At 48.3% G+C, this 17,504-nt stretch overlaps 1 protein-coding gene across 1 annotated transcript in view; it reads left to right on the forward strand.

The window, feature by feature from the left end:
- Positions 1-6,847: 6,847 nt before the first annotated feature.
- Positions 6,848-17,504, forward strand: part of B4GALT2 (beta-1,4-galactosyltransferase 2) — a 29,151-nt gene continuing 18,494 nt past the window's right edge. Inside the window, exons 1-3 of the mRNA XM_072128026.1 lie at positions 6,848-7,151; positions 15,060-15,459; positions 16,427-16,662. Of these exons, the coding sequence (XP_071984127.1) occupies positions 15,141-15,459; positions 16,427-16,662 (555 nt within the window). The 5' untranslated portion in view covers positions 6,848-7,151; positions 15,060-15,140. The remainder of the gene's footprint in view (positions 7,152-15,059; positions 15,460-16,426; positions 16,663-17,504) is intronic.

The raw sequence follows: 17,504 nt of genomic DNA on the forward strand, positions 1-17,504 counted from the left end.
CTGTACTGATCCTGAGTTACATCCTGTATTATACCCCAGAGCTGCACTCACTATTCTGCGTCTGGTACAGCCTCATTCTCACCCACTAGCACACATATCATAACTGGTCACCCACTAATAAAACCCATAACCACAGGAGTAAATCACCCAATTGTTTATCTGTTTGTTTTTTTAACCAATACAAATCAATAGTAGAAATATTGTCCATTAACATTTTCACCCAGACACAGCCCTAATGTCCAAAGTTTGCTATCGGCATCTGTCAGTGACCCCTCAGATGGCCATTGTTATGCACATCCCCTCCTCATTGTGCTGAATACTGAGTGAGAATTTACATGTTAGCCCGCCCCTCTCTCCATGTCCTGTCCCGCCCAGCTGACGCTCCACATGGCTGCTGCCAGAAGCTCTAACATATATAATAATAAAACGCCTACACCCTCATCTCTCTCTATCAGGGCTGGATTATAGGCTGGGCTCCCAGGAACTGCGCACCAGGCCCCGACCACTTTGCCCTTGATGGGGTCCTCACCAAATGTGCTTATTTCAGGCGGTCATATGGTTGCTTGAATCACCCACAGTATGTTCAGGTCCAGCGCCCCGGCCTTTCTCTGAACCGACTGCTACTTTAACAGCTATTGTACTGACACCTCTTAAGAATATATTCCCTCCAGTCGAATCCTCTGGCCCCACTCCAGGCACTGGTCCTTATAATTGCTGATCCTCCCGACGAGCCTCACTAGCTATGCTAGTAGCTCGCCAGTACTTGGCTTGCCCAGGGCAAGTGCCAGGGCGGTGGAGAGGCCCACTTGGGTGCCGAAAAAAAATTTAGCCCTCGGATCAGTTGTACCAGTGTTGCTTTAAGATTACCAACCGTCTCGTGTAGTGTACTGCCTCTTTGCTGCGCTCATCGGGGGTGCAGCATAGAGTCAGAATCCAAAACTAACCTTCCTTGTTCCCCCGAAGCGCCGCTCCACACTGTATGTGACGACTCTGAAGCTGGCGCACATGATGATGTCATCAAATCATGTGCGCCGGGTCCAGAGCCGGTGCTCTGGGGACTCCCAGGTGGGGAGGGACAGTATGGCTACTGGGGGGAGCCAGCGTGGCGCATTGAAGTGAGTTTTCTGAAAAAGGGCCCACTAAGGTTCTGTTGCCAAGGGGCCTACTTAAACCTGGAGCTGGCCCTGATAGAGGGCGATGCTATAAGTCAGCTTGTCTCTGGAACCTCCCCTATCCTGGGACCTCGTGACAGCATTGAAGTCCCCTCCAAAGACCACCTGCCGACTTGTAAAAAGGAAGGGCTTGATCCTCATAAAGAGACACTTCCTGTCCCACTTGGACTGGGGACCATAGATGTTAATTAGGCGAAGTTCTTGTCCCTTCATGAGGACATCCAGGATCAGGCACCTTCCCATTTCTAACTCAATAACCCGTCGGCATTCTACCGGTGCGGTAAAAAGGACCGCCACTCCGCTATACGGCTCGGCCGCAAGAGACCAATAGGAAGGCCCGTGTCTCCATTCCCTCTTAGCTTTATACACGGCCGCCAAATCTGGCAGCCTGGTCTCCTGCAAAAATAAAATGTCGGCTTCAACACGGCCGAGAAAATCAAAGGCCGCAAATCTAGCCGCATCAGACTTAATGCTGGCGACATTAATGGACGCCAGCGTCAACGGAGTGGGTGCCGCCATCATGAGTGATTGAGTTAGACGGCTTTCTTTTTACCTTTCTTAGCTTCACCCTGAGGAAATGAACACCCTCTTGGCACCATGCGATTTGCGCGTATTAGATGATATGTAAAATCCCCATATACTGCCATACTCTAGTATGGAAGTATATGCTTGGATTAATCAGACAACTTAGGGTTGTTATATGGTTTGAAAAATAAAAATAAGTAAAAAAAAAAGAAAGAAAAAAAACCTAAACATTCTAATCACCCCCCTTTCCCTAGAACTGATATAAATATAAATAAACAGTACAAATCACAAACATGTTGAGTATCGCCGCGTCCAAAAATGTCTGATCTATCAAAATATAATAATGGTTATTCCTGCCGTTTAACCCCGTAACGGAAAGTAGCGCCCAAATTCCAAAATGCCATTTGGAAAAATATAAACATTCAATAAATAGTGATCAAAAGGTCAAACAGTCCTAAAAATGGTAGCATTGAAAACGTCATCAAAAGTCACAAAAAGTGACACCACCCACATCTCCGTACACCGAAGTATGAAAATGTAATTAACCCCAAAAGATGGCAAAATGAAGAATTTTTTTTGTACACAAGGTTTAATTTCTGTAAATATATGAAAACATTATACAACCTAGATAGAGACGGTCCCCTACTTAAGGACACCCGACTTACAGACGACCCCTAGTTAAAGACGGACTCCTCTGCCCACTGTGACCTCCGGTGAAGTCTCTGGATGTTACTATAGTCCCAGGCTGCAATGATCAGGTGTAAAGTGTCTGTAATGAAGCTTTATTGATGATCCTTGGTCCCATTAAGGAAAAAAAATTTAAAGCTCCAATTGTCACTGGGGAAATTTTATTTTTTATCTACAATTATAAAATATACAGTTCCAACTTACATACAAATTCAACTTAAGAACAAACCTATGGAACCTATCTTGTACGTATCTCGGGGACTGCCTGTATATTTTTTATCCCCGTGATTGGACCAACCCAAAGAATGAAGGAGGCATGTAATTTGGGGCGCACAGTGAGAAAATCCAAGCCCACAAGAAAATGGCACAAATTCATTTTTTCACCAATTTCATTGCATTTGGAATATTTTTCCCGCTTCCCAGTACAGCGCATGGAATATTAAATACCATCCCTATGAAGTGCAATTTGTTACACAGAAAACAAGCCCCCACACAGCTCTGTACATGGAAAAAATTAAGAATTTATTCATTTTTTAAGGTGGGGAGTGAAAAATGGAAATGCAAAAAAGGTCCTGGTCGTTAAGGGGTCAAGGTCCTTGCACCGGTTTTCTTCCTGACTTTGTCCATTCTTTTTAGTGCAAACGACTTGTACAGTACATGTAACTATAAAGTGTCCGAGACTCATTTGTTTAGCCGACACAACACAAGTATCTGCACATAAAGGGGCACAGTCGCATCTTGTGCCACACCTATCATGCAAAGTCTGACAGAATTGTGTGGCACGATACATGTTAAAGGTGCACCAACAAATTGGTGCCCACTTCCCGAGCGGTGCAGAGGTGCCAAATTCTGGTGCAGGGGTTCCAAAATCTGGTGCCCCCTGCACATAATACAGACTGCACTGCTTTTGCTATATCTGGGCCATTGTGTCTCCTTTGATGTTTCAAGGGCAGATCCGGGACCTCCTCATCCTCGTCTCAAAACTCTGGGCTAGTCTCACCTTCTGTGGATCCTGCCTCCTCAGGGGGAGACTCTGTGCCAACTGTAGGCCCCTCCGCCACCTCTGGCCCTTCACCCTCAGCCCCTCCTTCCCTAGGTGGGAGTCCATCCAGGGCCAGGAAAGTTGTGAAAGTTTGAGAAGATCAGGATCGGATCCCTCCCCAGGAAGGCTGATGATGGGATGTGGGCGACTGAGTTGCCGGAACACTTCAATTTTACCCTGAAGGTCCAGGCCCCTGACCAGATACCATGCTCAATGTTTTGGGGTACTCCCAACACCTCTGCATAGTTATTTATCCAGGTCATGATTTGTTACGGGTAAGAACGGTCACTTTCTTGAGTGCGCTCTGGCGGGACACTGCTTGCACAGCAAAGTCCCGCCACTCGGGCTCGTTGTATCTCAGCTCATAGTTGGAGAAGAAGAGCTCAAGCCCCTCCGGCCGAACAAAGCTGATATCAAACTCAGATGTACCATAGGGATGGATCAAGGCAAAGATGTCAGCTGCCTTGAAGTCAATCTGCAGCAGCAGCTCAGCTACACATTCCCGAGGGGTCATGATGTCTCCCTGCCTCTTTGCTCTTGGAAGGCAGACAGGCCAAACCTCCATGGCCGGCACGAGCGCTAGGCTTACCTGTCTTCACCGTCTTGCGGGCTTAGGTGGAAGGCATAGGTGGCTATAGACTCCTGGGTCTTCGGCATTCCCCAGTCTTCCTTGCTGAGGTCAGCCTCACCTTCCTGAACACTCAGCTTTCCCGTTGTACCCAGCTTTCCAGAGGTTTTGTGGGAATTGAGACTGCAGGGGGGCAAGAACTGTGGCTACTGGAGGATGGCCATGGGCAATTGATTGCCATGGGCAACTGAGAATATTCTGGCTTTCAGACAGCTCGATAAATCTGCCCCATTGACTACTGAGGTCAAAAAGCATTGGGACTCCTGTTAACATACACTGTGGCTACTGGGGGCAGGCACTTAAGCTACTGTTGACATGCACTGTGACTACAGGGGATATGCAGCGCGACTTCTTGGGGAAGCGTGACTTCTTCCCCCAGTAATGACTACTGGGGGAAGGCACTGCGGGAAGGCTACTGTGGACATGCAATGTAACCACTAGGGGCAAACACTGTGGCTGCTGTTGGCAAGAATTGTGGCTGCTGGGGGCATGGACTGTGACCAGTAGGTCAAACACTGCGACTACTGTTAACCAACACAGTGAATACTGGGAACAAGCACTGTGACTACTGGGGGCAGGCACAGTGATAACTTGGGAAAGCACTGTGACTTCTGGGGGCAAGGACTGAAGATAGAGAGTGAAAAAACCCTGCGTCCTTAAAAGGTTAAGTTTGTGATAAGAAGGTGGAGGAGATGAAGATGAAGTGAGGAGCCTGAAAATTTTTTTGTCCTTTCATCTTTAGAAATGAGTAGTAGTTGGATGAAGACAATAAAATAGACTCCTCAGATCAAACTGGGGGCTGTTGTAGATCAGAGGTCTCCTCTCCTGTAGGGGCTGCAAAGGGTCTCTGGGGTCTACTGCTTTTGGGGGCTGCTGTAGATCGGGGCCTTCGTCTCATGTAGGGGCTGCTACAGCTTGGCGGTGTCCCCCTCTACTCTGTGGCACTGCTGTATCTCGGGGGTCTCTCCCTCTCCTCTGGGGGGGCTGCTGTATGTTGGGAGTCTCCCTCTCTCCTCTGCTGGGCTGCTGTATCTCGGAGGTCTCCTCCTCTCCTCTGGGCAACTGCTTTATCTTGGGGGGTCTCTCCCTCTTCTCTGAGGGGTTGCTGTATCTCGGGGGTCTCCCCCTCTCCTCTGGAGGCTGCTGTATCTCAGGGGTCTCCTCCTCTCCTCTGGGGGGGGGGGGGCTGCTGTATCTCGGGGATCTCCCCCTCTCCTCTGGGGGGGCTGCTGAATGTCGGGGGTCTCCTCCTCTCCTGGGCTGCTGTATATCGGGGGTCTCCCCCTCTCCTCTGGGCGGCTGCTATATCTTCTCTGAGAGGCTGCTGTATCTGGGGGTTTCCCCCGCTCCTTTATGGCTCTCCTGTATGTCGGGGTCTCCTCCTCTCCTCTGCTGGGCTGCTGTATGTCGGGGGTCTCCTCCTCTCCTCTGCTGGGCTGCTATATATATTGGGGGTCTCCCCCTCTCCTCTGGGGGCTGCTGTATCTCGGGGGTCTCCTCTTCCCCCCTGGCGACTTCTGTATCTCGGGGGTCTCTCCCTCTCCTCTGAGGGGCTGCTGTATCTCGGGGGTCTCCCCCTCTCCTGTGAGGGGCTGCTGTATGTCGGGGGTCCCCCCTCTCCTCTGAGGGGCTGCTGTATGTCGGGGGTCTCCCCCTTTCCTCTGAGGGGCTGCTGTATGTCGGGGGTCTCCTCCTCTCCTCTGCTGGGCTGCTATATATATCGGGGGTCTCCCCCTCTCCTCTGAGGGGCTGCTGTATGTCGGGGGTTTCCCCATCTCCTCTGAGGGGCTGCTGTATGTCGGGGGTCTCTCCCTCTCCTCTGGGAGGCTGCCGTATCTCGGGGGTCTCTCCCTCTCCTCTGGGGGCTGCTGTATCCTGGGGGTCTCTCCCTCTCCTTTGAGGGGCTGCTGTATGTCGGGAGTCTCCCCTCTCCTCTGGGGGCTGCTGTATGTCGGGGGTCTCTCCCTCTCCTCTGGGGGCTGCTGTATCTCGGGGGTCTCTCCCTCTCCTCTGGGGGCTGCTGTATCTCGGGGGTCTTCTCCTCTCCTTTGAGGGGCTGCTGTATCTCGGGTGTTTCCCCCTCTTCTCTGAGGGGATGCTGTATCTCGGGGGTCTCTCCCTCTCCTCTGGGGGCTGCTGTATCTCGGGGGTCTGCCCTCTCCTCTGGGGGCTGCTGTATGTCGGGGGTCTCTCCCTCTCCTCTGAGGGGATGCTGTATGTTGGGGGTCTCTCCCTCTTCTCTGAGGGGCTGCTGTATGTCGGGGGTCTCTCCCACTCCTCTGGGGGCTGCTGTATCTTGGGGGTCTCCCCCTCTCCTCTGGGGGGCTGCTGTATCTGATGGTCTCTCCCTCTCCTCTGGGGGCTGCTGTACGTCGGGGGTCTCTCCCTCGCCTCTGAGGGGCTGCTGTATGTCGGGGGTCTCTCCCTCTCCTCTGAAGGGATGCTGTATGTCGGGGGTCTCTCCCTCTTCTCTGAGGGGCTGCTGTATGTCGGGGGTCTCCCTCTCTCCGCTGGGGGTCTGCTGTATCTTAAGGGTCTCCCCCTCTCCTGTGAGGGGCTGCTGTATGTCGGGGGTGTCTCCCTCTTCTCTGAGGGGCTGCTGTATGTCGGGGGTTTCCCCCTCTCCTCTGGGAGCTGCTATATCTCGGGGGTCTCTCCCTCTCCTCTGGGGGCTGCTGTATGTCGGGGGTCTCCTCCTCTCCTCTGGGGGGCTGCTGTATCTCGGGGGTCTCTCCCTCTCCTCTGGGGGGCTGCAGCAGGTGTGGCCCCGGGGTCCCAGCAGTGACAGAGGAGGGGGGTACCAGACAAAGAGCAGGAGGAGGAGGATGCGGGAGGGCGGGCGCTGCCTCCTCTTCTCTGCTCCTCCGGCTTCCGTAGCTGATGCTGGAGATTTGGGGGGCTCTCGGGTGATCCATCATTGGGGTGTACGCCCGGCTCTGCAGCACCGACCCGCGGGGGCCTCCGCCCCTCCCCCCGCGGACGATAGAGAGGACTTATCACCCGGGGAGATGAGGAGCCGGGCCCCGGGAAGAGGCCGAAGGGGCCCCGGGGAGAGGGAGCCCGCAGAAGGGAGGAGCAGCTGACGGCCAGACCGCGGGTGAGCATCGGGGAGACCCCTGACTGCATGGATGTGCCCCCTGTATATGTGTATGTATGTGGCCCCATTATATGTGCATGTATGTGCCCCCTGTATATGTGCATGTATGTGCCCCCTGTATATGTGCATGTATGTGCCCCCTGTATATGTGCATGTATGTGCCCCCTGTACATGGCCCCATTATATGTGCATGTATGTGGCCCCCTGTATATGTGTATGTGCCCCCTGTATATGTGCATGTATGTGCCCCCTGTATATGTGTATGTATGTGGCCCCATTATATGTGCATGTATGTGGCCCCCTGTATATGTGTATGTGCCCCCTGTATATGTGCATGTATGTGCCCCCTGTATATGTGCATGTATGTGGCCCCATTATATGTGCATGTATGTGCCCCCTGTATATGTGTATGTGCCCCCTGTATATGTGTATGTATGTGGCCCCATTATATGTGCATGTATGTGGCCCCCTGTATATGTGTATGTGCCCCCTGTATATGTGTATGTATGTGTCCCCATTATATGTGTATGTATGTGCCCCCTGTATATGTGTATGTATGTGGCCCCATTATATGTGTATGTATGTGCCCCCTGTATATGTATGTGCCCCCTGTACACGTGTATGTCCCGCCTGTATATGTGTATGTATGTGGCCCCATTATATGTGAATGCATGTGCCCCTGTATATGTGTATGAATGTGTCCCCTGTATATGTATGTGCCCCCTGTATATGTGTATGTATGTGCCCCCAGTATATGTATATGTATGGGGCCCCCTGTATATGTGTATGTGCCCCCTGTATATGTATATGTATGTGGCCCATGTATATGTGTATGTGCCCCCTGTATATGTGTATGTATGTGCCCCATTATATGTGTATGTATGTGCCCCCTCTATATGTATGTGCCCCCTGTACACGTGTATGTGCCGCCTGTATATGTGTATGTATGTGGCCCCATTATATGTGTATGCATGTGCCCCTGTATATGTGTATGAATGTGTCCCCTGTATATGTATGTGGCCCTTGTATATGTGTATGTGCCCCCTGTATATGTGTATGTGCCCCCTGTATATGTATATGTATGTGGCCCATGTATATGTGTATGTGCCCCCTGTATATGTGTATGTATGTGCCCCCAGTATATGTATATGTATGGGCCCCCTGTATATGTGTATGTGCCCCCTGTATATGTATGTGTATGTGATCCATGTATATGTGTATGTATGTTCCCCCAGTATATGTGTATGTGGCCCCTGTATATGTGTATGTACGTGGCCCCTGTATATATGTATGTATGAGGCCCCATTATATTTGTTTCTATGTGGCCCCTGTATATGTGTATGTGGCCCCTGTATATGTGTATCTATGTGGCCCCTGTATATGTGTTTGTATGTGGCCCCTGTATATGTGTATGTGCCCTCTCTACATGTGTATGTGCCCCCTGTATATGTGTATGTATGTGCCCCCTGTATATGTGTATGTATGTGCCCCCTGTATATGTGTATGTGCCCCATGTATATGTGTATGTATGTGCCCCCTGTATATGTGTATGTATGTGCCCCCTGTATATGTGTACGTGCCCCCTGTACATGTGTATGTGCCCCCTGTATATGTATGTGTATGTGCCCCCTGTATATGTGTATGTATGTGCCCCCAGTATATGTTTGGGCCCCCTGTATATGTGTATGTGCCCCCTGTATATGTATATGTATGTGCCCCCTGTATATGTATGTGCCCCCTGTATATGTATATGTATGAGCCCCCAGCATATGTATATGTATGGGCCCCCTGTATATGTGTATGTATGTGCCCCCAGCATATGTATATGTATGTGCCCCCTGTATATGTATGTGTATGTGCCCCCTGTATATGTATATGTATGTGCCCCCTGTATATGTATGTGCCCCCTGTATATATATATGTATGAGCCCCCAGCATATGTATATGTATGGGCCCCCTGTATATGTGTATGTATGTGCCCCCAGCATATGTATATGTATGTGCCCCCTGTATATGTGTATGTATGTTCCCCCAGTATATGTATGTGGCCCATGTATATGTGTATGTATGGGCCCCCTGTATATGTGTATGTATGGGCCCCCCGTATATGTTTATGTGCCCCCTGTATATGTGTATGTATGTGGCCCCTGTATAAGTATGTGCCCCCTGTATATGTGTATGTATGTGGCCCCTGTATATGTATGTGGCCCCTGTATATGTGTATGTATGTGGCCCCTGTATATATGTATGTATGAGGCCCCATTATATATGTTTCTATGTGGCCCCTGTATATGTGTATGTGCCCCCTATATATGTGTATGTATATGGCCCCTGTATATGTGTATGTATGTGCCCCCTGTATATGTGTATGTATGTGCCCCCTGTATATGTGTATGTATGTGGCCCCTGTATATGTGCATGTATGTGCCCCCTGTATATGTGTATGTATGTGGCCCCATTATATTTGTTTCTATGTGGCCCCTGTATATGTGTATGTGCCCCCTGTATATGTGCATGTATATGGCCCCTGTATATGTGTATGTGCCCCCTATATATGTGTATGTATATGGCCCCTGTGTATGTGCCCCTATATATGTATGTATATGGCCCCTGTATATGTGTATGTGCCCCCTGTATATGTGTATGTGTCCCCTCTATATGTGTATGTGCCCCCTGTATTTGTGTATGTATGTGGCCCCTCTATATGTGTATGTCTGTATGTGCCCCCTGTATATGTGTATGTATGTGCCCCTTGTGTAGGTGTTTGTATGTGGCCCCATTATATGTGTATGTATGTGCCCCCTGTATATGTGTATGTATGTGGCCCCATTATATTTGTTTCTATGTGGCCCCTGTATATGTGTATGTGCCCCCTGTATAGGTGCCCCCTATATATGTGTATGTATATGGCCCCTGTATATGTGTATGTATGTGGCGCCTGTATATGTGTATCTATGTGGCCCCTGTATATGTGTATTTTTTGTGGCCCCATTATATGTGTATGTATGTGGCCCCTGTATATGTGTATGTGCCCCCTGTATATGTGTATGTGCCCCCTGTATATGTGTATGTATGTGGCCCCTGTATTTGTGTATGTATGTGGCCCCTGTATATGTGCATGTATATGCCCCTTGTGTAAGTGTTTGTATGTGGCCCCTGTATATGCACGTGTATGTGCCGCCTGTATATGTGTATGTACATATGTGTATGTTCCCCCTGTATATGTGTATGTATGTATGTGGCCCCTGTATATGTGTATCTATGTGGCCCCTGTATATGTGTATGTGTCCCCTCTATATGTGTATGTGCCCCCTGTATTTGTGTATGTATGTGGCCCCTCTATATGTGTATGTCTGTATGTGCCCCCTGTATATGTGTATGTATGTGCCCCTTGTGTAGGTGTTTGTATGTGGCCCCATTATATGTGTATGTATGTGCCCCCTGTATATGTGTATGTATGTGGCCCCATTATATTTGTTTCTATGTGGCCCCTGTATATGTGTATGTGCCCCCTGTATAGGTGCCCCCTATATATGTGTATGTATATGGCCCCTGTATATGTGTATGTATGTGGCGCCTGTATATGTGTATCTATGTGGCCCCTGTATATGTGTATTTTTTGTGGCCCCATTATATGTGTATGTATGTGGCCCCTGTTTATGTGTATGTGCCCCCTGTATATGTGTATGTGCCCCCTGTATATGTGTATGTATGTGGCCCCTGTATTTGTGTATGTATGTGGCCCCTGTATATGTGCATGTATATGCCCCTTGTGTAAGTGTTTGTATGTGGCCCCTGTATATGCACGTGTATGTGCCGCCTGTATATGTGTATGTACATATGTGTATGTTCCCCCTGTATATGTGTATGTATGTATGTATGTATGTATGTGCCCTCTGTATATGTGTATGTATGTATGTATGTGCCCCTTGTATATGTGTATGTATGTATGTATGTATGTGCCCCTTGTATATGTGTATGTATGTGCCCCCTGTATATGTGTATGTATGTATGGGCCCCTTGTATATGTGTATGTTCCCCATGTATTTGTGTATGTTCCCCCTGTATATGTGTATGTATGAATGTATGTGCCCCTTGTATATGTGTGTGTTCCCCCTGTATATGTGTATGTATGTGCCCCCTGTATATGTGTATGTATGTGCCCCTTGTATATGTGTGTGTTCCCCCTGTATATGTGTATGTATGTGCCCCCTGTATATGTGTATGTATGTGCCCCTTGTATATGTGTTATATATGTATATAATGATATATGTACAGCTGGTATAACCTGGGGATCTCCTGTATATAATGATGTATGTACAGCCGGTATAACCTGGGGATCTCCTGTATATAATGATATATGTACAGCCGGTATAACCTGGGGATCTCCTGTATATAATGATCTATGTACAGCTGGTATAACCTGGGGATCTCCTGTATATAATGATATATGTACAGCCGGTATAACCTGGGGATCTCCTGTATATAATGATATATGTACAGCCGGTATAACCTGGGGATCTCCTGTATATAATGATATATGTACAGCTGGTATAACCTGGGGATCTCCTGTATATAATGGTATATGTACAGCTGGTATAACCTGGGGATCTCCTGTATATAATGATATATGTACAGCTGGTATAACCTGGGGATCTCCTGTATATAATGATATATGTACAGCTGGTATAACCTGGGGATCTCCTGTATAAAATGATATATGTACAGCCGGTATAACCTGGGGATCTCCTGTATATAATGATATATGTACAGCCGGTATAACCTGGGGATCTCCTGTATATAATGATATATGTACAGCCGGTATAACCTTGGGATCTCCTGTATATAATGATATATGTACAGCTGGTATAACCTGGGGATCTCCTGTATATAATGATATATGTACAGCTGGTATAACCTGGGAATCTCCTGTATATAATGATATATGTACAGCCGGTATAACCTGGGGATCTCCTGTATGTAATGATATATGTACAGCCGGTATAACCTGGGGATCTCCTATATATAATGATATATGTACAGCCGGTATAACCTGGGGATCTCCTGTATATAATGATATATGTACAGCCGGTATAACCTAGGGATCTCCTGTATATAATGGTATATGTACAGCCGGTATAACCTGGGGATCTCCTGTATATAATGATATATGTACAGCTGGTATAACCTGGGGATCTCCTGTATATAATGATATATGTACAGCCGGTATAACCTGGGGATCTCCTGTATATAATGATATATGTACAGCCGGTATAACCTGGGGATCTCCTATATATAATGATATATATACAGCCGGTATAACCTGGGGATCTCCTGTATATAATGATATATGTACAGCTGGTATAACCTGGGGATCTCCTGTAAATAATGATGTATGTACAGCTGGTATAACCTGGGGATCTCCTGTATATAATGATATATGTACAGCCGGTATAACCTGGGGATCTCCTGTATAAAATGATATATGTACAGCCGGTATAACCTGGGGATCTCCTGTATAAAATGATATATGCACAGCCGGTATAACCTGGGGATCTCCTGTATATAATGATATATGTACAGCCGGTATAACCTGGGGATCTCCTGTATATAATGATATATGTACAGCTGGTATAACCTGGGGATCTCCTGTATATAATGATATATGTACAGCCGGTATAACCTGCGGATCTCCTGTATATAATGATATATGCACAGCCGGTATAACCTGGGGATCTCCTGTATATAATGATATATGTACAGCTGGTATAACCTGGGGATCTCCTGTATATAATGATATATGTACAGCTGGTATAACCTGGGGATCTCCTGTATATAATAATATATGTACAGCCGGTATAACCTGGGGATCTCCTGTATATAATGATATATGTACAGCTGGTATAACCTGGGGATCTCCTGTATATAATGATATATGTACAGCCGGTATAACCTGGGGATCTCCTGTATATAATGATATATGTACAGCCGGTATAACCTGGGCATCTCCTGTATATAGTTTTACATGTACAGCCGGTATAACCTGGGGATCTCCTGTATATAATGATATATGTACAGCCGGTATAACCTGGGGATCTCCTGTATATAATTATATATGCACAGCCGGTATAACCTGGGGATCTCCTGTATATAATGATATATGTACAGCTGGTATAACCTGGGGATCTCCTGTATATAATGATATATGTACAGCTGGTATAACCTGGGGATCTCCTGTATATAATGATATATGTACAGCTGGTATAACCTGGGGATCTCCTGTATATAATGATATATGTACAGCCGGTATAACCTGGGGATCTCCTGTATATAATTATATATGCACAGCCGGTATAACCTGGGGATCTCCTGTATATAATGATATATGTACAGCCGGTATAACCTGGGGATCTCCTGTATATAATTATATATGCACAGCCAGTATAACCTGGGGATCTCCTGTATATAATGATATATGTACAGCTGGTATAACCTGGGGATCTCCTGTATATAATGATATATGTACAGCTGGTATAACCTGGGGATCTCCTGTATATAATGATATATGTACAGCCGGTATAACCTGGGGATCTCCTGTATATAATGATATATGTACAGCCGGTATAACCTGGGGATCTCCTGTATATAATTATATATGCACAGCCAGTATAACCTGGGGATCTCCTGTATATAATGATATATGTACAGCTGGTATAACCTGGGGATCTCCTGTATATAATGATATATGTACAGCTGGTATAACCTGGGGATCTCCTGTATATAATGATATATGTACAGCCGGTATAACCTGGGGATCTCCTGTATATAATGATATATGTACAGCCGGTATAACCTGGGGATCTCCTGTATATAATTATATATGCACAGCCGGTATAACCTGGGGATCTCCTGTATATAATGATATATGTACAGCTGGTATAACCTGGGGATCTCCTGTATATAATGATATATGTACAGCTGGTATAACCTGGGGATCTCCTGTATATAATGATATATGTACAGCTGGTATAACCTGGGGATCTCCTGTATATAATGATATATGTACAGCCGGTATAACCTGGGGATCTCCTGTATATAATGATATATGTACAGCCGGTATAACCTGGGGATCTCCTGTATATAATGATATATGTACAGCTGGTATAACCTGGGGATCTCCTGTATATAATGATATATGTACAGCTGGTATAACCTGGGATCTCCTGTATATAATGATATATGTACAGCCGGTATAACCTGGGGATCTCCTGTATATAATGATATATGTACAGCCGGTATAACCTGGGGATCTCCTGTATATAATGATATGTGTACAGCTGGTATAACCTGGGGATCTCCTGTATATAATGATATATGTACAGCTGGTATAACCTGGGGATCTCCTGTATATAATGATATATGTACAGCCGGTATAACCTGGGGATCTCCTGTATACAATGATATATGTACAGCTGGTATAACCTGGGGATCTCCTGTATATAATGATATATGTACAGCTGGTATAACCTGGGGATCTCCTGTATATAATGATATATGTACAGCTGGTATAACCTGGGGATCTCCTTTATATAATGATATATGTACAGCCGGTATAACCTGGGGATCTCCTGTATATAATGATATATGTACAGCTGGTATAACCTGGGGATCTCCTGTATATAATGATATATGTACAGCAAGTATAACCTGGGGATCTCCTGTATATAATGATATATGTACAGCCGGTATAACCTGGGGATCTCCTGTATATAATGATATATGTACAGCCGGTATAACCTGGGGATCTCCTGTATATAGTGATACATATACAGCCGGTATAACCTGGGTATGTTGTGCACATGGTTGCTGATTGGGTAACATGTTCTGATCCTATTCTCTTCCTCCTAGGATTTGGACCACTTGTGGACCGTGCTGGGCTCCCTCCGGTGGGGGGCACATGTTGTCCAGTCTCCCCCCTCCCCCTAGAAGATGACCAGACTGCTGCTGGGTGTCACCCTAGAGAGGATCTGTAAGGCGGTGCTGCTGCTGTGCCTGGTGCACTTTGTTATTATCATGATCCTCTACTTCGATGTTTACGCTCAGCGCTTGGATTTCTTTAATCGCTTCAATATCAGGAACATATCGCGGGTCCACCCCTACTACAACTTTACCCGACCCAATGGGACCGCCCACAGCTACGCCGCCACCTCTGCGGCAGAGACCCTGACGGCCAGTGCCAAGATAGACGCCAACCAGACGGTCACCGAGAGGCCCCTCCCTCCCTGTCCCGACCCTCCGCCTGCGCTGGGTAAATTCTCAGGGGGTACAATGATGGCGCCCCCTTATAGAGGCCTTACTGATACACTACAACAAAGCCTCAGCTATGACAAGTATTGGGACACAACAAGTTTCAACCCCCTTGGCGGGTGTTTTATATGGGGGCGGGGAGAGGTCTGATTTATAGGGGTGGGGGTGGAGCGGCTGGTTTATAAGGGGTGCTGGCTATAGGAGGGAGGTTGGGTTTATAGGGAGGCACTTGGAGGGGTGGTTAATTGGGGAATCAGGAGGGCTGGTTTATAAGGGGGGGGAGTGGGAGGGGTGGTCTTTAAGGGGGGCAGCGGGAGGGGTAGTTTTTTAGGGGGGCAGTTGGAGGGTTGGTTTATTAGAGGGGCAGCAGGAGGGGTGCTTTATAGGGACAATGGTGTAATTTGGTGGCTCAGGAGATATTATAATACGGCATGTAATGAGGCTCAGCAGCAGGGGACAGGTACTGGCCAGATGTCACACAGCTTTTCCTACACCCTGGATGACTCTTCCCTGTCTTGCAGGGCTGGGGTCTTGTGTTTTCTCTGATGTGATATGTGTCAGTACTCACTGTGATGCTTCAGTTCTATTCACAGTTCAGCTGCTCCCCCGGATGCTGAGACTCTTTTTTTTGAATCAAATCTTTTTTTATTGGTTTTTTAAAAACATTTTATACATAACCACAACTTCCCACTTTACCTTCCCACCCTCTAACACAGATACCCTCCCCCCAACCCATACCCTTTCCGGTGCAATTGCATAGTAATAATGGCATTACAGGAGTTCAGTGAAAAATGGATACACAGCTAATAAATATACAGCATTTAGCAATTACAAAATATCATATTATTAACAGTACACATGTTCTACATGAATGCTGATAGGGGATGACGCCTCAAGTGTATTGAGGGGAGTCCCGGCGTATCCAGCCAGGGGCGATGCTGAGACTCTTCTTCTCTCTCTCCTCGCAGTTGGACGCCTCTTGATTGAGTTTAGTTCCCCGATGAGTATGGAGCGGGTGCAGCGGGAAAACCCTGAGGTGACGGAGGGCGGCAGATACACACCTAGTGACTGTCAGCCCAAGGAGAGGGTGGCCATTATTATTCCATTCCGACACCGGGAACATCACCTAAAGTACTGGCTGCACTACCTGCACCCCATCCTTCGCCGCCAGAAGGTGGAGTACGGCATCTACATCATTAATCAGGTGAGATATCACGCCTTCCTGTAGTGCAGGGGCTGTCCCCGGCCTTCCTGTAGTGCAGGGGCTGTCCCGGCCTTCCTGTAGTGCAGGGACTGTCCCCGGCCTTCCTGTAGTGCAGGGGCTGTCCCCGGCCTTCCTGTAGTGCAGGGGCTGTCCCCGGCCTTCCTGTAGTGCAGGGGCTGTCCCCGGCCTTTTTTTTAGGGCAGGGGCTGTCCCCCAGCCTTCCTGTAGCACAAGGGCTGTCCCCCGGCCTTCCTGTAGCACAAGGGCTGTCCCCCGGCCTTCCTGTAGCGCAGGGGCTGTCCCCCGGCCTTCCTGTAGCACAGGGACTGTCCTGTAGTGCAGGGGCTGCCCCCTGACCTTCCTGTATCGCAGGGGCTGTTGCCAGGCCTTCCTGTAGCGGAGGAGTTGTCCCCCGGTCTTCCTGTAGCGCAGGGGTTGTCCCCCGGTCTTCCTGTAGCGCAGGGGTTGTCCCCCGGCCTTCCTGTAGCGCTGGGCTGTCCCCCGGTCTTCCTGTAGCGCAGGGGCTGTCCCCCGGCCTTCCTATAGCGCAGGGGCTGTCCCCCGGCCTTCCTATAGTGCAGGGGCTGTGCCCCGGCCTTCCTGTAGCGCAGGGGCTGTCCCCCTGCCTTCCTATAGTGCAGGGGCTGTCCCCCGGCCTTCCTGTAGCGCAGGGGCTGTCCCCCGGTCTTCCTGTAGTGCAGGGGCTGTCCCCCGGTCTTCCTGTAGCGCAGGGGCTGTAGCCCGTTCTTCCTGTAGCGCAGGGGCTGTCCCCCGGCCTTCCTGTAGCGCTGGGCTGCCCCCGGCCTTCCTGTAGCGCAGGGGCTGTCCCCCGGTCTTCCTAT

The sequence above is a fragment of the Engystomops pustulosus genome, chromosome 10, assembly GCF_040894005.1.
Source record: "Engystomops pustulosus chromosome 10, aEngPut4.maternal, whole genome shotgun sequence".
Lineage (NCBI taxonomy): Eukaryota > Metazoa > Chordata > Amphibia > Anura > Leptodactylidae > Engystomops > Engystomops pustulosus.